The sequence below is a fragment of the Cnephaeus nilssonii genome (genome assembly GCF_951640355.1).
Source record: "Cnephaeus nilssonii genome assembly, chromosome: 17".
In the NCBI taxonomy this organism is placed as follows: domain Eukaryota; kingdom Metazoa; phylum Chordata; class Mammalia; order Chiroptera; family Vespertilionidae; genus Cnephaeus; species Cnephaeus nilssonii.
The window spans coordinates 1,764,134-1,787,233 of record NC_137088.1 but is presented as its reverse complement, the minus strand read 5'-3'; the positions used below and the strand labels follow the sequence as shown (position 1 = coordinate 1,787,233).

Genomic DNA, 23,100 nt, shown 5'->3' with positions numbered 1-23,100 from the left:
CGGCGTGGCCGTGGCCGTGGCCCTGGCCAGGCAGGCACTTGCGCGCTCTGCCTGCAGCTGCCCACGGCGGGGCTGTGGCCGTGCGGGGATTCGCTCCTCCGCTCAGCCTTCGCGCGTCAGAAACCATCCGAGACGGCCTGCAGGTTGTGGGTATCAAGTCCTTTTATTCTGATGCCACGGAATTACCTCGTCACAGCACGGGGGGGGGGACACGGAAGTAGCACGAGTTCTCACAGGGCACGGAGGACGCACGTCACAAGGTCATGTGGAGGACTCGTCATCGCACTTACAACTGTAAACTTGTTGGTTTGACTTTGTACAGCACTCCCCCCCCCCTCAGATAAAGGAGAGAAAGAAGGGGGGAGGGAATGAAGGGAGGGAGGGGCGGGAGGAGGGAGGGGAAAGCAAAACAAGACCGGCAGCCGGCAGGGGAGGCCGGGCGGCCACAGCCCGGGGCAGCGCGCCCGCAGGGGGCTGACTGGTCAGAGGCTAGGGCGGACACCCCCACTCACACCGGGTCACATGCGCACGGTCACCGCCTCCGCGGCTCTCAGGGCCACCCGTGCACGGGGCAGGCTGGGTGCCCAGGGAGAGGGTGACATCTCTGAGGAGTTTCAGTTGACCAGGCCTGTCACTCTGACCCTGTGGAGTCCACGGTGACACCTATTTACAAAGTGGGGGAGGGGACACAGGGCGGCGGGCCAGGCTGCCATGCAGGGACCTGAGGACCTGCCTGGGACCCCCCCCCCCCCCCCACGGGCTCCCCCTCAGCACGGCCCTGAGACCTCGCTCTCCCCGGGACTGAGCAGATGGGGAGCGGGCGTCGCTGTGAAGTGAATGCCCTTGCTTCTGACGCCGGGTGGCGGGTATGCAGAGGCCTGGACGGCGTCCCAGGGACCCCTTCCTGTTGGAGACATGCCCGGTGCTCCCACTGCCCACGGCCCGAGTGCTGGCCCCTTAGCATCCACACGAGGGCCGGACGCCCGTGCCCAGAGGCCTGCTCCGGCCGCCTTCACAGGAGTGAAGGCCCAGGTGTGCCCTGTGGGTACGCTGCGGGTGGGGAGGGGCAGATGTCAGACCTTTCAAACTCGGGGGGCTTGGCCAGGAGGAAATCTGCTGAGAAGGTAGCCGGCCTGCAGCCCCCTCCTGCTCCCGCCCACCCCGGCTTTAGTGGCAGGAGAGCCTGGCCCTGGGCTCAGGCGGGAGAGGGGGCCTCCCTCAGCCCTTGCTCAGTCGCCTCCCGGAGCCCAGGCCTGGTCTCAGAGGAGGCAAGTGCTCGTGGGATGCGTGAGGCCCAAATCCTGGAGGACCAGGGTCTCAGGCCCAACACAGAGGTTGACACCTCCTATCCCCCCGAAGCGGCCAGGGTCCCCTGAAGGGCCGTGTCGACCTATGGGAAGCATGGAAATGTGGACCCTGAGAAATGAATGGTGCAAACCAGAGCGCGGGCGGGCCGGCCGCGGCGGGCGCCACCCTGCCGGCTCGGGCTCCGCGGGAGGAGCAGGAGCAGCGGAGGCCCGGCTTCAGGGTGAGGGTGGGCGGGGTGCAGGTCCGGGGACAGGGGCAGAGGGGCCTCGAGGTTTGCTGTGAGAAGCCTCCCGAAACGGGGCTGAAGCCGCTGCCCAAGGGGACCCTGCTCCGCCCGAGATGACCTCGCCACGAGGCCCGACGTCCAGCTCTCCTGAGCACCCTTCACCCCGGAGCCACCGCCTGGCTCACAGCGCTCTGCTCTGCGCCTCCAGCCACAGGCCGGGACCTGGAGCCGGCAGCCCGGGGCCGGGCCCAGGACACAGCCAGCCCTGCCCTGGGCCTGTCAGGCCACAGGCGTCCGGGCTCTGCCCCCGAGCAGCGCGCCGCTGGGTAGGGGTGGCCGAGGCCTCTGGCTCCAGGCGGGGTGAGGCAGCCTTCTGAGTGTCCAGCCCAGAGAGGCTCCCGCCTGCCATCTTGGCCAGAGAACCCGCAGGGCGCGGGCTCAGGCGGCACCCGGCAGGTCCCTGCTAGCTCGTGCAGAGGCAGCGGGAGCTCCGGAAGGAGAGGTTCTGAGGCAGAAAGGACTCCAAGCGAGAGGGTCGAGCATTGGAAAGGGATGAGATCGTGCAGAGGCTGCGAGTGTGCGTGCTCACTGGGGGCGGCCGCGCCGGCCAGGGTCAGACATGCCACAGACAGAGACAGGCGAGCGGGCGGTGGGGAGGGTCTGATCTGAGCGTATCTGTCCAGTGTCTCAATTGCATGTTTGCAATGAACTCCTTAGACATAGCATGGGATTTATTAAATATTAACAGTTGTCTTTGAGGGCTTCTATTTCATTGCATAGAACGTTAGAGATGAGACTGGGGCTGTGCCCAAGAGACAGACAGTCCCCACGGGCAGGGCCTGGGGAGGGAGGCCCCCCGTCCACCAGGTGGGTGGACGGAGCCACACTCCCCAGTCCGGGCGCTGGGCCCACCCGGCCAGAGCTGGCCTCTCTGCGAGCCGCCCGGCGATGGCTTAAGAAGGACTGGATTGCACAGTAAACGGGGGCGGCTCCGAGGCCTCGCCCTGGTTGTGCTCTGGGCGGCCCGCTGCCCACTATTGCTTCGGAGTCGCACCCCCGGGTGGCAGGGGCTGAGCAGCGAGGGACCGTCAGTCACGGGGTGGAGGGAGGAGCGTCAAGGGCGCGCGAAGGAGGGGGGGGGAGGAGGAGAAACCGAAGATGCTCATGAGGTATACACGTAAACCAACTGAAATGTTAAGGCTGCTCTTGAAATCAAAAGAAACCCCCGGCGTGGGGGAGGAGCCAGCTGTGAGACATGGCGGTGCCCGAGCGATGGCTGGGGAATGGCTTTGAGATGGCGGCCCGCCGGCACGGCCACCGCGGGCTGCGGGCGCCCACGCTGCGTCTCGGTGCTATGGCCTCTGGTTCCAGCAGGGGACAGTGTGAGGTCCTCGTGTCTGTGAAGTCCTCCCACCCGACCGCCAGGAAGTCTGCGCCGAGGCCACCCGGAGGGCGGGCTGCGGCCCAGGGGGCTGGGCAGCTGCAGGCGGAGGAAGCGGCCGGGCAGCCTCAGTCCCAGGCCGGGGAGGGCTTCGGGCCGCGGGAGGGAGGCAGGTCCGTGGGAAGGCGGCGTGCGCCAACTCTGCGTATAACGCATGGGAGCCGGCGGGCCGGGCGCAGGGTCTGCAAAGAGGCTCCTCCCGCCCCGCCTGCAGGCGGCGCCCAGGAGAGCAGGGGCTCCGGAAAGTCAAGCCGGGGTCCAGCGGAGGCAGCCCCACCGGCGCCGCTGGTAGCCAACATCCTGCCTCACGGAGGCCGCCCACCATGTCCCTCCGGCGAGTCTGGGAGCCAAGGGTGCCCCAGATTGTAGATGCTTGGAGGCGGGAGGAGGGAGGCAGGAAGGAGAGAAGGAGGGAGGTGGGAAGGAGGGAGGTGGGAAGGAGGGAGGAGGGAGGAGGAAGGAGGGAAGGAGGGAGGAGGGAAGGAGGGAGGAGGGAGGAGGGGAGGAGGGAGGAGGGAGGAGGGGAGGAGGGAAGGAAGGAAGAGGGAGGAGGGAAGCAGGGAGGAGGGAGGAGGGAGGCAGGAAGGAGGGAAGGAGGAAGAAAGGAGGCGGGAAGAAGGGAGGAGGGAGGAGGGAGGAGGGAGGGGGAGGAGGGAGGAAGGAGGAGGGAGGAAGCAAAGAGGATTTTGTCAGGAGCTGTGGACAGCTGCTTCCCACCCGCGCTCCTCTCAGCTGGCTGCCACACGCCATGGCCTCCTCCCCGCTCAGGCTCCCACCCGAGGCTGGGCCTGCTGGCCGCCTGTCCCGGGCCTGCTGGCCGCCTGTCAGGCCCACCTGTAGCCTCTGGCACCGGAGCTGGGGTGCTGTTCCCCCTGCACCCGCCCAGCCTCCTCTCGGTCTCCCTCGCCCTGACCACTGTCTCTAGGGCAGGACCCTCTGCCCCGACCTCATGGGCTCAGAGAGGGTCGTCGCCTGCAGAAACTGCCCTTTGGACCGAACTTCACGGTTTAACCTTCCTGTCCTCGGTCCCACTCCAGGGACGGCCAGCCTCTGAGTGCAGGGACGGGTCTGTCCCCGCGGTGTCCCCGGCACTGGAGCAGGCGAACCATTCACGGAATAACCGAGTGAGGGGGCGAAAGGCTGGCCTCCCTCCTGTCCCTCCCCCCCCCCCCCCCCCGCTCCTCCAGAGGCAGGCAGCCCCCTCGGCCCCACCCAGCGCCCTCCCGCCGCAGGCCTGGCGCAGGCCCTCTGACTTCTCCCTGCCCGCCTGGCCCGCCGCGCACGCCCGCACACAGGGAAGCAGCGGCCTCTGTGCCCAGCGGGGAGGGCAGAGGCCGTGACGGTAGGAGGGGCTGCAGCTCGCAGAGCGGCACCCAGGCCAGGCCCCTCCCTGCCGTCCGGATGCCATCCCTCTCCTCACCACCGGGGGCACGCCAGGGAAGGCTCCAGGGGAGGCACGCCACCCGCCTGGGCCTCCTCTCTCCTGGCCTGACCCGTCCCGTGACCTCCTCTGCGGTGACCGTGTGTGACCTCAAGCTCGGTGTCCGTCACACAGGCACTGGGCCCGCACCCCTCGGCTGCCCCGCCCGCTTGGCGCCCACTCACTGTTATACGCAGAGTCCAGAGCTGCGCCCAGGCCTCGGCCTCCAGAGGTCTTTCCACAACAGACACCACCTCCCTCCAGCTCGTCGAGAGCCTGCGGGGCGCACGGAGGTTGGGAGGAGCCGCATCCCAGCCCCCACCCAACGCCCACTCCTCGCTGGGCGAGCCCCGGGGGCAGGGGTGCTGAGAAGGACAGGGAGGGAGCCCGCTGCGCTTTGCTGGGACCGTGTGGGGCGCAGGGGCTTGCTGAGCCGGCCTGTGTTGGGGCCCCTGGACACAGGGTCCCTCTTTCCCTCCTCCTTCCCCCCCTCAGAGGAGTGGACCCTGCGGCTCTGGCCACATCGCCTCCCGCTGAAGCCCAGTCTCCACCCCCAGGACCCCAGGACGCCAGGACCTAGAGCAGGTGAGACCCTTCGGGCCTTCTGGGAGGGAGCAGGTGCAGCAGCTCATACTCACCCCTCCGGCAGGGTCACCAGAACGAGGAGAATTTTTTGCCGAAAGCAGAGACCGCTGTGAGGTGGAAAGGAGAGAGGCATCAGGACACTGAACCGGGCTCCCTCCTGGGCGGGGTCAGAGGGCACAGGGAAGCCAGCGCAGCCCGAGCGCCCCCAGCAGCCCCCAGACCCAGCTCCATCCAGCAGGCCTGGGACAGCGCCCTCCGGGCACCTGGCGTGGGCAGCGCTCACCTTCTGTCAGTTTGCCCGCCTGCTCCGCGGCGCCCCCGGGGAGGATCTTGGAGAACACGCTGTCCCCCTCGGCCCCTGGCTGGCCAGCAGGAGCCCCCGGGGTGCCTCCGGGCCTGGCTCCAGCTTCGTGCCTGGGGGGGCGGGGAGGGGAAACCACCGTCACACCCAAGCTCCACCCGGCCCTGGAGCGGAGGGAGACGGCGGCGTGAGGGTGCTGAACACCAGTGCCCGGGGACGGGGACGGCGGGAGGAGAGGAATGACAACAGGAAGAACGGGGGAAGGGTGTGAGGAAGCGGGAAAAGGACGTTGAAGAAGGTCAAGAAGGAAAAAGGAGCGAAAGGCCGAGGAGGACGGAGTCAGGAGGGAGAAGGAGGAAGGAGAGGAGGAAGTCAAGGTCCTGCTCTGGGCCCCCTACCCCGTCCCTCCCAGGTCCCCGCCGAGAGCGCCTGGGCCCCGAGGCTCCAGTGCGGACCCGCGCTCATCCCAACAGCCCGGGCCCCTCTCAGGAGCAGCGGGGCCTGCGGGGCCGGGAGGAGGGCACGGTGGGTGAGGGGCGCCAGGCTCACCTGCGGGTCCGGGTCCTGGCGGGGGCTGAGCCTGTGGGGGCCGCCCCTGCTGGGCCGCCTTGGCTGCCCCTTTAGAGCCGCTGGCCTGCTCTGTCCGCGGCTGCAACACAGAACCCAGAGCTGAGACGCTGCCCGTGACTGCCCCGCCCGCACCCAGCAGGAGCCCAGGGGATGGCCAGGCTCCGCCGCCCTGGGGGGCTGTGCCCCGGGCCCCTGCTTACCGCTCCTGCTGGCTGGGAGCCTGCCGTGGCCCCGGGGCCGGGCTGAGGCCTCCCTGCTGGCTGGCTGGCGGCAGCGGCGGGACCCGGGCGGCTGGCTGGCCCTGCTGCTGCGGCCGCGCCTGTGGGGGCTGCTGGGGGGGCTGCGGCCCGGGCACCTGCGGCTGCGGCTGCGGCTGCGGCTGCGGCGCACGCGCTGCTGCTGAGGGTGTCTGCCTGGAGGGAGGCGGCTGGGACGGCTGAGGCCCTGGAGGTGCCTGCCGACCCTGCGGCTGCGGCTGGGGCTCTGGCTTTGGCTGTGGGGGCTGCCGGGAGCCCTTCTTGCTGTCGGAGGCGGGGTGGTAGGCTGAGGGCACACGGGCGGCTGTGCGTACTCGGCCGAGCTGGGGTACCCGGGCTGGCCCTTCTTCTGCGGGGCCGGGGCCGGGCCGGGCTGAGGGGCAGGCCGAGCCTCGTGGTGGCCCAGGTCCCGAGCGTGTGGTTTGGCAGCACGCCGGCCTGGCTCCTCGCCGGCGTGGCGGCCCACGTGGCGCCCGTGGTCTCCGTGGTGCCGGTGCTCCTTCGCCACGGCGTGGCGGCCCGGGCCCTCCTCAGGGGGCTCGTCGTAGTCGTGGTAGCTGTGCCTGGCGGGGCCGCGCTTCTGGGCGGAGGAGGCCGCGTGGCCCCCGTGGTGCCGGAAGCGATCCGAGCGGGCGTCCCGGGGCTTATCGAACCAGTCCGTCTCCTCCTGGCCCAGGTGGTACGCTGCGGACCAACAGGACTGCGTCACCCGGGCCGGCGGGGCCTGGCGGAAGCCATGCAGGGACACCAGGCGGCACCACGGCCGCCAGCAGCACTCGGACCGCCCCGCCCACGGCCAGGCCAGAACCCACGGGGACAGCTCAGGGCCCAGGGCCCGGGGGCGGGCGCACAGCCATCACCCACGGCGTTACCTTCGCTGTCGGAGACCACGCAGTGGGAGTCGTCCAGGAGGTAGCCTTCCTCGCGCTTGTGCGCGTGGGCCCGTGGGCCGCCCCTGGCGTGCTCCTGGACGTCCGGCATGGAGTGGCTGGAGCAGAACTGCGGGCAGGCGTCTCCGGGAGGGAGGGCGTCCCCCGCGGGGCGGGGCCGGCCCAGGGGGCTGACGGGGCTCTCCTCCTCCGAGGCCTGGCTCCGCATGGGGGGCCGGGCCCGGCCGTGGGCCATGCTCAGGGAGGAGGGCTTGGGGCCCGCCTTCTGAAGTCGCTCCGCAGCCTCCCGCTCCCGCTCCCGCTCGTAGCCCTTGCCCCGGCCGCCGAAGTCGTGGCTGGACAGCTTCTCCCCGCTGTACGCAGCGGGGCCCCGGGACCGGCCGCTCCCGCTGTACGCACGGTCGTCCTCCTCCGGGGTGTCCCGGCTGGCCGCCCCGTAGCGCCTCTGCTGCTCATACACGTTCTTCTTGAGCCCGCAGGTGATCTCGTCCTGGAACCTCCTGCCGCGGGAGGCCAGGCCGCTGCTGCCCGCAGGGGGCGGGTAGGAGGCCAGGTCGGACTCCACGTCCCGGGCTTCTTCGATGGGCGAGAACTTGGAGACCTTCTGCTCCATGCCCTGCTTCCGGTGCTTGCTGCGCTTCGAGGAGAGGGCGGCCGGGGCCAGGCTCTTGGAGGGGTGCTTGGGCCCCGCGGGGCCTGGCCCGTACTTGTCTGCGCGAGCCCCCGGGCGGTAGTCGCTGTCACCGTAGTAGTGGGTGCTGGCTGCTCGGCCGTCGCTCTCCATGCCCCGGTGGTGGCCGCTCTTTCCACGGGGGTCGTAAGAGTCTTCCTCGGACTCCTCCTCCCCCCGGGCGTAGCAGCAGGGCAGGGGGGGGCCCTCCAGGACCCCCGGCTCTCCCGGCTCCTTCCCTGGACGCCCGCCGCCGCTCGGGCCCAGGGGCTCCAGCCGCTGGCTGTCCTGGGCCGTGGAGGTGCTGGCCTTGGTCAGCTCACTGATGTCGTCGATCAGCACGTAGTTCCGGGGGACGTTCTGCTCCAAGCTGGCGTAGTGCGAGTCAGAGGGGTAGGTGGGGGCGGGGCCCGCGCTGCTGCGGTCACCGGCCCGGGGCAGCTCCGGGGCCTTGCTCTGCTCGTAGCTGCTGCCCATCACGGGGCCACTGTAACTGGCTTCCGACGGCGCTGAGGACATGGCCACCGCGGGGCTGGCGATCACTTCGTAGTTGGTGGGCACCTTCTGCTCCAAGTCGGCTAGTGATGTCTGGCGTGGCTTCGGATGGGGGGCACGGCTGTCGGCCGGGACTGGGAAAAGGGTGCTCTGTGTGGTGGGCATGGGGGTTTGGGCTGCATAATGGCCTGTGGGCCGGAAAGCCTGCTGGCTTTGCAAACTAGGCTCAGCAGGGTAGCCGGTGCCGGGAGGGAAGGCAGGCGCTGGGTACGTGCTGGGGCCGGGGTAGGCAGGTGCCTGGTGGGCTGGGAATCCGTTGGGAGCCGGCCCAGCGCTGCCTGCAGAGTACTGCGGGGCCGGAGGCGGGAGCCGCGGCTGCTGGAAGGCAGCGGGGCCGGAGGGGGTGGCGGGAACCGCGGAGGTGACGGGGAAGTCTGCGTACTGGCAGGGCGCGGCGCAGCCCTGGAGCCGCAGCTGGTTGAGCTCGCTGTCCGACAGGTAGTCCCGATGCTCGCCGAGACCGCGCAAGGGCGCGTAGTCGCGGCCGCCCCGGTCTTTGGCCAGAGACTCCTTGCGCTGTGTGATGCCCAGCTCCAGGTACTTGAGCTTGGCGTCGATCTCCTTCTCCTCCTCGTCCAGCTCTGCCTGCTTCTTGCGCAGCTTGGTGGACTCATGCTCCACCAGCCGCAGGTCCCGGTCCAGCTCCCGGAGCAGGCTGGCCTTGGCCGGGGCGGCGGCGGGCAGCCCCCGGGGCAGCAGGCCGGCCGTATACAGCTGTGGGGGGGCCTGGCCAGCCGGGGGCAGGTGGGCCTCCTCGGGAGGAGGGCTGGGCAGTGTCCGCTTCACCTTGCGGACCAGGCCGTTGGGTGGCAGCGCCGACACCTGAGACAGAGGGAAGGCGGGCAGCACTGAGACCCAGGGTGTGGGTGGCTCGGCGGGGCAGAGGGTGGAAGCGCCCTGGCTTTGGTGGGGCAGGGGCTGGGTTCCATACTGCCGGTGCCCTGATTCAGCAGGCGGCCCGAGGCCTGCCCGCCCCTGCCCCAGCCTGGGGTCCCTGCCTGTGCTGTGGGCTCTCCAGCGCGTGGTTCTGAGAAGCCCTGCCGATGCCCCATGGGCGCCCCCCTACGCCTCCCACCGAGTGCACCGTGGGTCTGGCTCTGGGCGTGGTCCTCTCAGCTGTGGGGACGGGCAGTGAGGGGGACATGGGTACAGGGAGTGGGTCCTGGAGGAGGGTGCCCAGCAGGCGGAAGGAGCACAGGCTGGCGGGTGTCAGTGCTGCTGCTCCGGGGCCTTGGCTACCTCCTGCCCCCTCCTCTCTAAAGTGACGCCAAGCCGGCTGCCTGCCCCCCTCCTCCCAGCTGCCCCTGGGGCTGTGCTGGCAGCCTCGCCCCCAGCTCCCTCCACAGCCCTGACCGAGCCCTCCTCTCCGGGCTGCCGTGGGGGGTGAGGGTGTGCGGGCCTGACGCTGCCCCCCAGGCCCTCCTCGTGGCTGGAAGGTTTGCCCCGGGCCCTCCTTCTGTCTCTGGCTCACAGCCTTCCCAGAGGCCCCAGGGTGGACCACCCAAGTCCCCCAAATGCAGTGGGGCTGCCACGGGGCTCCTCACACTTCAGCTTCTGAAGAAGCTGCTGAAACCCCGCCCGCTCTCACTGTGTGTCGTAGCGACAGGGTCCCCCAAACCTCAGAGCCGAGGGGGCCTTCCTGGGAGGCTTCACACTGAGCTCGGGCTGCGCCGGCTGGCTGTCCTGGCTGCACCGAGTGCTCACGTCCGTGGCCCCACATGGCCAGCCCGTGGCTTCCCTGACGGCCCCCCTGCCAGCCCAGACTCCTGACCCCTCCTCAGCCCGCTGGCCTGCACACCCAGCTCTCCACTACCCACGCTCACCATCTCCACAGCCCCCCGCCCCGCCCTCTCCTCTGCCTCAGCCCCAGAGGACGGCAGGTGCGCCTCGGACGCCTCTGGCTCCGGCCCCGCCCTGGCCACTTCGCAGTCTCTTCCTGCAGCGCATCTGCCCGCTCCGCCAGGAGGCTGTCTGAGACGCCCGCCCGCCAGGTCCTGTCTCCCCGCCTAAAACCTCCCAAGACTCCGAGGGCCTTCGAAAGACGCCCTCCTCAGCCTGCACTCGGTCTTGGCGTCAGGCCCTCACACCCTCCTCCCCACGGCCGCGCATGCAGGCCACCTCTCGTCGTCCCGTTAGCAACTAAAGCCACGGACCCGGGCAGTGATGCTCCGGGAGCCCCTGGGGACAGGTGTGTGGACAGACGTGCTGAGGCCTGCAGCCGCTGGGTGGCCCTCAATGCCACACAAGGGCTTGGGCTTCGTGTGGGGCAATGGAGGCCAGGCCAGGGCTGGGGAGGAGGGACGGTCACTGTGTCTGACCGGTTTCTCAGGAAACACCCACAGTGGAGGTCTGGAGTGGAAAGGGCCCCGACGGGAGGGCTGGGGAGGCCCGAAAGGGGGGATGGGCCCTGAGGAGGGGGTGCTAAGGAGGCGGAAGTTCCTAGTGGTGTCTGCATGGATGGCGCAGGGCCCATGGGGGTGGATCTGCCTAGGACGTCCTGGCCAAGCGGCAGGCTCCACACGAGCCTCTGGGAAGGTTCTGTTCTCCACTCCTTCCTCTGGAGCCGAGTCCACCCCCTCCCCCCAGAAGCCTTCCCTGGGGGCCCCAGGCTAGGCAGAGACCCCGGCCCCACCCTGGACCAGCCCCTGTGCCCATACCTGGCTCCCCAGCCCCCCCTGGTGCTGGTAGAGGGAGAACCTCTCTTTGGCAGACTCCTCGGCGGTGGGGCTGAGGGGCTTAGGGTCAGACAGAGACCGCTGCAGGGTCTTCATGGGGCGAGGCAGCGTCTGCTGGCGGAGCGCGCCGTCGGCCGCGAAGTGCTTCTGGGGACTCACGTGAGCCTTGCTCAGCCTCTCGCTGGAAGCAAAGGACGCGTCCAGGAGCCGGTGTGGGGACAGGGGCGAGACTGGTGAGTAGAGGACCTGCGGGGACTTGGGAGGCTGGCGGCTCACAAGCTGCGAGAGGGACTCCAGGGGCAGGTGGGCCTGGTAGCCGATCTCCAGGGGATCCGGCTTCTTTTTCTCGAATCTGCCCAGGGGCCCTGGGGTGATGATCTGGATGCCGGGCAGGTAGGGGCTGATGGCGGCGGGCCCTACGAGCTGCGGCCCGGCCCCGCCCTGGGCCTGCCCGTCCGGCTCCGTCTGGCAGGCCAGGCTCTCCCCGTGCCCGGTCTTCTCCGGCGCCGAAATGTGCCTGATGATCTCCACCTTGGGGTCAGTGGCCGCGGTGATGTGGATGGCGGGGGAGACCCTGGGCGGCTGGTCAGGCTCCGTCTGCACGGAGCAGTCGCTGATGGTCTGGATGCCCACGCTGCTCGTGGCCCGGGCGGGGGCGGCTGTGGAGGACGAGGCCACAGCATCGTGCTTGCTGTCCGAACCCGAGTCCGAGTGGCGGGAGAGGCGGGGCCGGCGGCGGCGCACGGGCTGCTCCCACTCGGCGTTGTCCTCCTCGTCCGTCTGCACGCTGCAGTCTGCGCTCCGCCGGTTGCGGCGCCGCCGGCTCAGGAAGTAGCGGCCCTCCCCGTCCTCGTCGTCCGTCTGCACGCTGCTGTCCGCGATCCTCCTGACCGGGCCGGGCTCGGGCCCCGGCTCCGCCTCGAAGCTGTCCCGCAGCCGTGGCATCGAGTGCCGCTTCCTGAGGCCACTGCGGCCGGCCTCCCACGGCTCCTCGGTCTGCAGCGACATGTCCGAGGCGGAGCTGGGGAGGCCGCGGTGCGGCACGGGCTCCCGGAGCTGCCCCGGCCCCTCGGGCCCAGCCACGGCGATGAAAGCCGCATGGGTCAGGGGCGGCCAGTACTGGCCATTCTGAGCCAGCTCGGTGGCCGCGGGGGGAGGCCCTCGGCCGGGTCCGTCACAGACCACGGGGAAGGGGGCCTTCTGCCTCTGCTTTTGCTCCTCCAGCTGCTGCTGCAGCTGCTGTTGCAGCTGCTGGATCTGCTCCAGCTGCAGGCGCTGCTGCGCCAGCTGCTCCCGCTGCAGGGCGAGCTGGGCCTGGCGCTCCTCCCGCTGCTGCTGCAGCACATGGTGCTTGATGGTGTGCAGCTCCTGCAGCTCCCGCTGCACCAGCAGCTGCTCCTCCTCCCGGTGCCGCTGCAGCTCCACGCGCTCCCGCTCGAGCTCCTCCTGCAGCCGCAGCTGCCGCAGCTTCTCCAGCTCCACGCGCTCCCGCTCGAGCTGCAGCATCTGCTCCTGCTGCTTCCGCTGCCTCTCCTCCTGCGACGCTTCCTCTCCTCCCGGCCGGCCGGGGCCCGCGCTGCCGCCCGCAGGAGCAGCATCTACTGCTGGCTTCTGGCCGGCCGGGGGGGCCGGGGCCGGGGCAGCTGCCGCCTCCTTGGCAGCAGCAGGCACGGCTGTGGAAAGAGGCTCTTGCCGGGCGGCCCCTCCCGGTGGCTCTGGCCTCGCCGGTCCCCCGGCCCCGGGCGCCTTCGCAGCAGCAGGTTTCCCCAGATAGACGGGGCCCTCGGCAGGTGGCACGCTGGATGCCGGGAACCTGCTTGGTGCAGGATATCGGTACAGGGGCACCCGGGGGGCAGTCACAGGCATGCGTGTGAGGCTGCTGAGCGGCACAGCCGTGACCCCGCCCGATGTGTAGGGCCGGTACATGCCGCCACGCACCAGGGGCCGCAGCGCCGAGCCGGGCTGGGTGGTGATGGGCAGTGTAGCTGCAATCGGGGTGTTGATAGTCGAGTAGATCATGCCGTCGGCGGCACGCACCGTGGCCGTGGACGGCAGCAGCTGTCGGACGGCCGCGCCCTGGGCTGCAGGCCTGTACTGGGGCAGGACCCCAGGGTTCGGGTGGGCCTCCGGGAAGGTGGGGTTCCCAAAGGGGCCAGGTCTGAGTGGGCCCAGGCCCTGCGGGGCACTGAGCCCAGGCCCAGGCTGGGGCTGGTACTGCATGAGCTCAGGGCCGCCACCGCCACCGCCACGCCGCCCGCCGTACTGGTCCATGGAGTCGAGGGCCGCGCACATGCGGCTGATCTCGCGGGCTGTGGTGGCGCTGTACTGGGCCAGGCTGGCCTCCTGGAAGCCCGCGACTTCTCCCCGGGGGCCGTACCTGTGGTCTGGATAGATGTCGGACACGGAGCTGTAGCGCCGCATGGGCAGCGGGTGAGGCAAAGGGCCTGTGGGGTGGCGCAGGTCCGTGAAGGAGCCGTACTGCAGGCCCTGCCCCAGGTAGCGCCCGTCCGCAAAGCCCAGGCTGTAGGACTGCCTCAGCGAGCTGAGGTCCACGGCCGCGTCTCGCCCCGGGCCCTGGAAGAGCTGCCCCATCCTGTGGGCGTGATAGTTGAAACTGGCCTCAGCCAGATTGGTGTCGGACATGGAGGAGTACAGCCTGCCTGGGAGGCCCAGTGGGTAGGGCCTCTGCTCCTCAGGGGGCCCGAGCCCCGCGAGCCCCTGGGCCCGGTAGGTGGAGGGCTCGGGAGGCTCCGGCTCGCGCGGACTGTAGAAGGGGCCGCTGCTCTGGGCCCGTGGGGCGGCATCGGCCCCACTCTTCTCGGGGGCGCTGGGGGCGGGGTGGAAAGCGCCCGTGCAGCTGCTGCCGAAGGGGAACTTGTAGACCACGTCGCAGCACGCCAGCTGGCTCTCGGGCCTCATCCCTGTGAGGTCCATGGCGCCCGCCGGCTCCTCCGGGAGCAGCGTGGTCACAGTGCCTGCTGCGCCCTCTGCCATCTGCACCAGCACGGTGTGTGGCTTCCTGGCACCCAGCTCTGGCACAGGGCCCGGCTTGAGGCCAGCGCTCTGAGCTGTGCCCACCTGAGTGATCAAAACATCTCTTCTGGCCAGAGGCGCCCCCTGGTTGGGCAGGTTGTACCTGGCAAACTTGGCCTCCCTGGGTCTTCCCCGGGGCCCGCCTCGGTACGGGGCTGTCTGGACGGCCTGCTCCACCTGCCTGGCCTGGGCCAGGCACACGGGGCTACCTGCCCCCTGGCCGAAGTCGAGGCGGCTCTGGAAGGGGTCCCCATAGACAGGCTGCTTCTGCTGGGCCAGGAGCACAGACGAGGCCACGGTGATGCTCACGGTGGTGGCCGTGCCGAGGAAGGCCTGGGTCTGCTCCTGGGCGTTGAGGTTGATGACCAGAGGCTGCACCGCGGTGGACTGCCGCCCGGGGCCCGGGTCCAGCGCCAGGCCGTACTTCCTCGCTTCCACGGCAAGAGAGGTCAGGTCCATGCCCTGGTCAGTGAGGATGATGGGCGTGGGCTTGACGGCCGTGCGGAGGTCCACCACGGCACTGCCAGGGGGCCTGGGGCCGGGCTCCACCCTGGACGTTCCCGGGACGGAGGAGATCCGGCACAGGGAGATGTTCTCGGCAGGGAGGGCGCCCCAGCCGTACAGCGCCAGGGGCCCGTCCGCACCGGCACTGGCTGCCCGCGGGAAGCCAGGCGGCCCAGGAGGCTCTGAGGGCAGCGGAGACGCACCGTGGGGGGTGGGCTGCGTGCCGGTGGGGGAGCACACCGGGGAGGTGGAGGCACTGGCATGGACCATCCTGGTCTGGCTGGAGGCCGCGGAGGCCAGTGTGATGACCATGAAGGGGGCCTCCCGAGAGGACTGCTGCCACGCCGGGCGGGGCGCGCCGGGCCCGTGTGGCGTTTGGGTGCCCTGCGCCACCATGGGGGAGGGGCCGGGGGCGCCAGGGCTCCGTGGCATGTCCGAGGCAGGGGTCAGGCTTGGCGTCTGTGTAGAGAACTCGGCTGTGGCCCTGGGGCCCGGCTTGCCAGGGGAGAAGGTGGGGCTCTCTGAGGGAGAAGATGGGGAGAGCGGTGGGCTGGAGCCCGAGAAATAGGCATATCCCTGGGCGGGCGGGGCGGGGCCGCCCTTGCCGTCACTCACACGCGGCGGCTTCTCTCTGGGCGCCGGGGGCATCTCCTCCGTCTGGGATCCGTAGTTTGCAGTGGCCGGGCTCTGCCCGTAGCTGTGGGCTGTGGCAGACGGTGAGGGGCTGCGCTCGGAGCCTGCAGGCGACGCCGAAGGCACATGCCCCCGAGGAGCCGCGGCGGCTGGGGCCGCAGGGCCCTGGGGAAAGGGTGTGCTGGCCTCCCGGGAGGCAGAGCTGGGGGAGGCGGGAGAGCCGTGGGGCTCCTTTGCAAAATGCTGGGTAACTCGGACGTCAGGAATGACGCGGCCGCCACCGCCGTCGGAGGAGGTGGTGGTGGAGAAGGGCACGGGGGCAGCGAGCTGGGTGGGGCTGGTGCCCGGGGTGAGCGGGCCGCCGTTTTGCTTCGTGGGGTCCACGTACGCACTCTCGGCGTTCAGAAACTGCTTCTCCTTCTTGTCCTCGGCGAAGGCCAGGGCTCGGGAGGCCTGCCGCACGCGGGCCGGGCTCTGGGCCGTCTGCAGGGTCTCCTCGTACACGGCGGCGCCCAGGCCAGCGGGCGTGCCCTCCACGGGCAGCGGGGCAGCCCGGCCGTAGTCACGCTCTGGGGCTTCCTGGAACTCAAAGGAGCCCTGGGCCCGGGGGCCTGCGGGCTGAGAGGGGCCACCCTGGGGCGCCCGGCCCCCCGCCGCCTGGCCCTGCTGCCGCCGCTGCAGCAGCTCGGCCTTCCGCATCATCTCCTCGTAGGCCTCCTCGGCGCTCTTGAGGGGCCGGCCGGCGCTGGGGGTGCCGGAGCTGCCCGCGGACGGCTCGGTGGGCGAGTAGAGGGACATGAAGGTGGGCAGGCTGTACTCACTGCCTGACTTGTAGAGCCGGGCGGGGCCGCCGTCCAGGGCCTCGGCCTCCGAGTCCAGGGAGGGCGAGGGCGAGTACTCGGAGCAGGAGGAGCGGTGCAGCTCCTCCATCTCGGCCGCCTGCCGCAGCTCCTCCGTGGGGGAGGCGTCCTCGATGGGCGACAGGTTGCTGGGCGGCGTCTTGGAGCGCTCGCGCCGGCGCTGGGCCCGCAGCTCCTCCTTGTCGCGCCGCGTCTTGCGGACGGTGCTGCGGATGCGCTGCTGCTCCACCTCCCGCATCTTCTCCTGCTCACGCAGCAGCTCCTCCTCCTCCCGCAGCTCCTCCTCCTCCGAGGAGTCCTCGATGGTGGGCAGCAGGGGCCCGTGGGGGCGGTGCCGGGCCTTGCGCTGCTGCTTGGCCTCCTCCAGGCGCTGCCTGCGGCTGGGGCTGCTGTCGCTGTCCTCCTCCAGGGAAGACAGGGACGTGGGCGAGGTGCCCGAGGTGTAGCTGGGCGTGGAAGCGGGCAGCGTGGAGGAGTGCTCCCCGCGGGAGCGGTCCTCGGGCGAGCCCGTCAGGCTCTCCATCTCCAGCTCGGGCTCGCGGTCCAGGCCGGGATCGGCGCCTGGGCCCAGGGCCAGCTCGTGGCCGTAGCTGCCCGTGCTGTTGAGCTCAATGGTCTTGAAGCGGCGGAGCCCGCCCTGCAGGGCCCCGGTGCCGTCGACCGCCTCGGCGGGGCCCCCCTCGGAGAGGGCGAGCAGCTCCTCGTAGCCCGTGCTGGCGTGGTGGGGCAGGCGCCGCGTGGGCAGAGCCGCTGCCTCTGGGCTGGGCTCGGGCCTGGGCCTGGGGCCGCCCTTCGGGGTGCCATGTTTGGCCAGGCCGTGCCTGGGGGTGGCCGCGTCCTCCTCCTCCAGGTTGTCCTCCTCGGCGCTCATCTCCAGGATCTGCCGCCGCATGAACTCCTCGTCGGTCATTGCTGCCGCCCGGGCTGGGGGCTGGGAAGGGAGCGGGGACAGGCCGCCCTCACTGCTGTCCTCCACGTAGTCGTGCCGCAGCTGGCTGCCGAAGTCGTCCGAGGACTCGGCCGTGTCCTGCTGCTCCCGCTGGCGCCCCCACTCCAGAGCGTCTTCCTCTTCCTCCAGGATGTCCTCCAGCTCCTCATCCGAGTCGAAGGCCTCGGGCATGATGGACAGGGAGTGGGGCCGCCGCTTCTGCTCCTCGGCGCTGCTGCGGGGCACCTTGCTCCGCTCGCCACTGGAGGCTGGGCCCTGGGCCTGCAGGGAAGGCCGCACGCTGCCCGCCTTGTGGAGCTGGGAGGGGCTGGGCGGGCGGGGCCCGGTCACCCCTGCGCTGTCCAGCTGCTCCCCCTCCTGCTGCACCACACCGGTGATCTCGCTCTGGGAGCTGGAGACGCCGTCCGAGGAATAGCCCGTGTCGCTGAGGCTCTGCGGGCTCCGGGACAGGTCCTGGGAGTAAGGCTTGCCCACCAGCTCCTGCAGCAGGCGAGAGGCAAAGGCTGACTCCCGTGCACACAGCTCCTTGGAGCCCCGCCCTCTCCGTCCATCCCCGCGCCCAGCGGAGGTCCCTCCACCGCCCAGGTCACAGCCCCACCTCTCCATCTCTCTGGCCTGGAATAACTCGCAGGTTCCCAGGCAAGCCCCAAGCAGCCCTAGGTTCTCAAAGAGAAACTTCACTGCTTCTAATGGTAGCAACGCCCAGCAAAGCATCCAGCAGGCGCCAGGCACAGGGCTAGCCTCTAGCCCACAGGCTGCAGCCCCCCACGGCCTCAGAGGCAGCCCTGCGCCCCGCTGTGGCCCAGGGGCCCGGCCTCCACCGCAGCCCCAGGGAGCCGAGCCCGTGCCTAGACTGTGGCCTGAGTTCGGGTCCCGCCAAGGGCGTGGCACTGACCTCGGCCTCCCCGGCCTTGGGGGCCTCTGGAGCAGCCGTGGCGGCCGGGGCGGCGGGCTCGGTCCTCCGCGCCCCGGCCTTGGCCTTAGGGGTCCCGGGGGGCAGGGCAGTCTCTGGAGGTGGTTTCGGCACAGGCTCCGCTTTGGCCGGGACCCCCGTCTTCTTTTCCTGGGTGCTGCTCGGGGTCCGGCTGGGCTCAGAAGCCCGGAGGGGCTTTGCTTGGGGGCTGGCCTTGGCGGGCAGGGGGCCCGAGGGCTGGCCCGGCCCCGGGGGCCCTTTCTGCTTCGGAGGGGCTGTTCCGGCTGCACGGTGAGGGGCCCCGGCGGGCGGCTGCTGCGAGGCGGGCGGTGGGCGGGGGGCTGGTTCCCCCAGGCTGCCCTCCAGCAGTCGCTTAGTTTGGCAGTTGAGACAGAGCCACTCGGATTTCTGTGGGGAGAGGGAGGGAAGGTGGTGCGGTCAGGGAGACCGGAGGTACTCAGAGCATTCCCCGAGGGCGGCCCTGAGGAGGAGAGCGCCTTCCGGAGCACGGCACGCAGCTCGAGGAGAAGGGACTGACAGGTGTGTTGCCCCCAAATGACAGACTTTCCCGTTCATAAAGGCATGCGTAGCCCAGCCCGCGTGGCTCAGTGACTGAGCGTCCACCTACGAACCAGGAGTCACAGTTTGATTCCTGGTCAGGGCGTAGGTCCGGGTTGCGGGCTCGATCCCCTGTGGGGGCGTGCGGGAGGCAGCTGATCCATGATTCTCTCATCACTGATGTTCCATCTGCCTCTCCCTTCCTCTCAGAAATCAGTAATTTTTAGAAAGCATGTATTTAGAGTTAAAATGAAACCAAAAGCAGGGTCCCTTCATCTCCCCACAGAAAGCTTCCCCCCCGAGACAGGGAGACTGGGAGGGGAGGGGGGCTACGGCACAAAGGTCTGGACAAGAGGGGGATCTGGGCCCCCCAGGCAGCAGACAGCCCCTGCTGGCCGGTGTGGAGCCCGCGGTGGAGAGCCTCCCAGACCAGCAAGGGCGTCAGGGAACCCCCGGGTGCATGGTCCCCCCCACCTCCTCCCCACGCCCTTCCCCAGCCAGGGCTGTGCTGGGTGCAGGCTCCGGGGCCAGGGCCGGCGCTGTGGGGGTGCCCTCCTTGGAGTCAGGGGTGCTGAGCAGGCTCCTCTGCTCACACCTCCATAGAAAACGCCACGTCAGGGACTCTGTCCTGCGTGCTGCCCACAGAGCCACACGCCACATCTCTTCATTGGGTCCTGGCGGCGCCAGGCCCTGTGTGCGCGGAGGGTGAGGCCTGCACACAGGCTTGGAGTCTGTCTCCCTGAGACGGCAGCTCTTCCCTGCCCGGAGGCCCCCCCAGGGCCCAGCTATGGAGGGGGCTCTGCAGGGGTCCTCCACGTACTCTTAACCCTGCTCCCTGCAGGGCCCAGCCCGAGGCACCACGGCCACTGCAGGGCACACGGCTACTGCAGGGCACACGGCCATCCAGGGCACACGGCCATTCAGGGCACATGGCTACTGCAGGGCACACGGCCACTTCAGGGCACACGGCTACTGCAGGGCACACGGCCATCCAGGGCACACGGCCATTCAGGGCACACGGCTACTGCAGGGCACACGGCCACTGCAGGGCACACGGCCATCCAGGGCACACGGTCACTGCAGGGCACACGGCCATCCAGGGCACACGGCCATTCAGGGCACACGGCTACTGCAGGGCACACGGCTACTGCAGGGCACACGGCCATCCAGGGCACACGGCCATTCAGGGCACATGGCTACTGCAGGGCACACGGCCACTTCAGGGCACACGGCTACTGCAGGGCACACGGCCATCCAGGGCACATGGCCATTCAGGGCACATGGCTACTGCAGGGCACACGGCCATCCAGGGCACACGGCTACTGCAGGGCACACAGCCATCCAGGGCACACGGCCATTCAGGGCACACGGCCATCCAGGGCACACGGCTACTGCAGGGCACACGGCCATCCAGGGCACATGGCCATTCAGGGCACACGGCTACTGCAGGGCACACGGCCATTCAGGGCACACGGCTACTGCAGGGCACACGGCTACTGCAGGGCACACGGCCATCCAGGGCACACGGCCATTCAGGGCACATGGCTACTGCAGGGCACACGGCCACTTCAGGGCACACGGCTACTGCAGGGCACACGGCCATCCAGGGCACATGGCCATTCAGGGCACACGGCTACTGCAGGGCACACGGCCATCCAGGGCACACGGCCATTCAGGGCACATGGCTACTGCAGGGCACACGGCCATCCAGGGCACACGGCTACTGCAGGGCACACAGCCATCCAGGGCACACGGCCATTCAGGGCACACGGCCATCCAGGGCACATGGCTACTGCAGGGCACACGGCCATCCAGGGCACATGGCCATTCAGGGCACACGGCTACTGCAGGGCACACGGCCATTCAGGGCACACGGCTACTGCAGGGCACACGGCTACTGCAGGGCACACGGCCATCCAGGGCACACGGCCATTCAGGGCACATGGCTACTGCAGGGCACACGGCCACTTCAGGGCACACGGCTACTGCAGGGCACACGGCCATCCAGGGCACATGGCCATTCAGGGCACACGGCTACTGCAGGGCACACGGCCATCCAGGGCACACGGTCACTGCAGGGCACACGGCCATCCAGGGCACACGGCCATTCAGGGCACACGGCCATCCAGGACACACGGCCACTGCAGGGCACACGGCCATCCAGGGCACACGGCCATTCAGGGCACACGGCTACTGCAGGGCACACGGCCATCCAGGGCACATGGCCATCCAGGGCACATGGTCACTGCAGGGCACAGGGTCACTGCAGGGAACAGGGTCACTGCAGGGCACACGGCCATCCAGGGCACACAGTCACTGCAGGGCACAGGGTCACTGCAGGGCACACGGCCATCCAGGGCACACGGCCATCCAGGGTAGGCCACTCCAGGGAGGTCATCTCCCCTGCTCACCTTGGTGGCGCGGCACACCTCTGACCCTACCACTGGCCTGCAGACCCCTCCCCCGAAGCAACAGTGAAGCAAGGGCACCTTGGAAGGTGGCCTGGGTGGGGGAGGCAGGCGTACTGCCAGGGGCTCAGAGCCAGCCTGCGGCGGCCTGCTCACAGGCCCTCAGCAAAGCCTGGAGCCCGAGGCCACAGCTCGGGGCCCTGGTCCGCCCGTGCTTACACATGGAGGCCCCTCTCCGGCTCTGCTACACAGGCAGCAGGAAGAGAGGGCGCTGGCAGGAGGCAGCATGTGAGCTGCGAGCTAAAAATAAACACCGGACCTGCGACCTGCGGCTGATGGCACTTCTCCAGCCCCCTGGGTAGGGGGAAGGGTAGGGGCAGGGGCTGGGAGGGGTGGAGCCAGGGGAGACCTGGCCCGGGCCAGTCTCTGGGGACTGAGGACAGGGTGAGAGGCAGGCAAGCAGAATCCCTGTGCCTGGGGGCTAGGACTCAGCGGCTCTCACCTCTCCCCTGCCACCTGCCCGCCCGCCCTGCCCCGCCACACCCCTGCTCCTCCATCCCCTTGTTCATTCACTTGTCATTCTCCCCCACAGTCTCCCTCACCAGCCCCGGCCTCAGCCTCGGGGAGCTGCTGCCTGCTTGACCCTGCCTGTCCCCTTCGGCAAGTGGGCCGGGGGCCATCTGGGACCTGGGAAGGGACAATGGGAGGCGCTGGCGACCACTTCCGCTTTGCCCCCCTCGGCCCAGCTCCTTTCCGGGCAGGAAGGTAGAACCCGGAGGCCAGCGGCTCTAAAGGTGAGGGTGGGGTGTGCGCACCGTCCGTGGAGGGTGGAGCCGGCGCTCAGGGAGGGGAGTGCGCTGTCCCAGGCCTGGAGGACGCGCACGGCCTGCAGGGCCACTGGCTGCTGTGTCCAAGGGGCCGGCCGGGCCGCACTGAAGCGGGCTTCCTCCCGGCACGTGGGCGAGCGTCTGAGTGACCCGCAGGCGCAGTCTCCTCATCGGAGGCGCTGCCCCGGGTCAGTCTGGTGACAGTGACACCAGCCGCACCGACCCCTGTGGCGGCCTGGCCCACACCCCGCCCACTGCCGGGGCAGAGGATGAGAGCCCAGCAGGTCTAAGAGGCCTGAGGGCAGAGGCAGCGGGTCCCGGGTCCGCCCTCCCTCACTGCACTGACAGCACGACCCTCCCAAGCCTCGCCGCGGCCGGGCCACGCGGGTACGGGGACACCCGCAGGCCTCGCTCGGCAGGAGGAGCGCCTCCCAGGCAGGCTGTGCTGGGCCTGCGGAGAAGTCAGGAGCCTCCAACAGAACACTCCAAGGTCACGGGGACGCACCAAGGGCTCCCGATGCCACGTGGCCGTTCGCTGAGCTGAGATCAAAGCTGGCCCTCCGTCTGGCTGGGCCTCAGCGAAGAAAGCAGCATTGTCGGGAGGGAGAGGGGACACACCAAGCACCGGCCCCCGGCAGGCCCCCGGCCGGCAGAGCCGCGAGCAGGTGCTGGTCATTGTCTGGGGGGAGGGTCAGGGCTGGGCCAGGCGTGGCCATGAAGACGGAGCGGAGAGGCCTAGGAGAGTGGGAGGAAGAGCCAGCGAGGTGTGGCCCACCAAGCGGATCTGGGGGGAGAAGGGACGCTGAGGAGGACCCGGGCCGCCGGCCTGCATCTCTGATGGTGGATGGTGGCACGGTTTCCGGTCCCCGTGGTGGGAACCCCGGGAGCGGGCATGGCTGCCCACCACACCTCCCCGGAGCAGCATGGTCCTCTGGGGTAGCGGTCTAAGCAGGCAGAGCCGCGAGGAGGGGGAGGTAGAGAAGCTGGGCCACCTCTGACGGCCACGTGCGCAGGAGGCAGGGGGACGGGCGCGGGGTGGGAGGAGCCAGGACCAGGGTGCTGAGCAGCGTGGCCGCCAGGCCCACGGAGGCACAGGTGGTGCTGCTGGCCAAGAAGGCAGCAGGGGAGCGGCCATGGAGACCTCGGGACGTGGAGGGGGCGCAGGGCCATGCTGGCCACTGAGAGGCAGAAGCTCGGGTCCAGGAAGGCAGAGCCAAGCAGCTGGTGAGAGAGCAGGCGAGAGCCCAGACGCCCTGCAGAGCCTGCCTGTGCCGACACGGCTGCCTGGGCGGAACCAGCGCTGCCGCTGGCCTGGCCCCGCCTGCCGAAGGCGCTATTGGACCGGTTTCGCTCCTGGACAGAGCCGGCTCCGCTCCCTTCTGTGCACATCCTTCCTGCTTAGCGAGGAAATGCAGGCCAGGTCTCTGGAGGGGAGTGGGGAGTAAGGGTCCTCGAGGCTGGGCCAGCTCAGGAGTCCATGGGGTTCACAGCCGCTCAGTGTTGGGGTGCCCCAGGCA

General features: G+C 69.9%; 1 protein-coding gene across 1 annotated transcript in view; it reads right to left on the bottom strand.

Moving 5' to 3' along the window:
* Positions 1 to 4,580: 4,580 nt before the first annotated feature.
* The window catches only part of BSN (bassoon presynaptic cytomatrix protein), a gene marked incomplete at its 5' end in the record, with an annotated part of 59,611 nt that continues 41,091 nt past the window's right edge, over positions 4,581 to 23,100 (bottom strand). The window contains 10 exon segments of the mRNA XM_079795460.1: positions 4,581 to 4,671; positions 5,034 to 5,087; positions 5,264 to 5,394; positions 5,806 to 5,930; positions 6,052 to 6,137; positions 6,140 to 6,409; positions 6,412 to 6,792; positions 6,981 to 9,045; positions 10,881 to 17,357; positions 17,773 to 18,198. Of these exon segments, the coding sequence (XP_079651586.1) occupies positions 5,047 to 5,087; positions 5,264 to 5,394; positions 5,806 to 5,930; positions 6,052 to 6,137; positions 6,140 to 6,409; positions 6,412 to 6,792; positions 6,981 to 9,045; positions 10,881 to 17,357; positions 17,773 to 18,198 (10,002 nt within the window). The 3' untranslated portion in view covers positions 4,581 to 4,671; positions 5,034 to 5,046.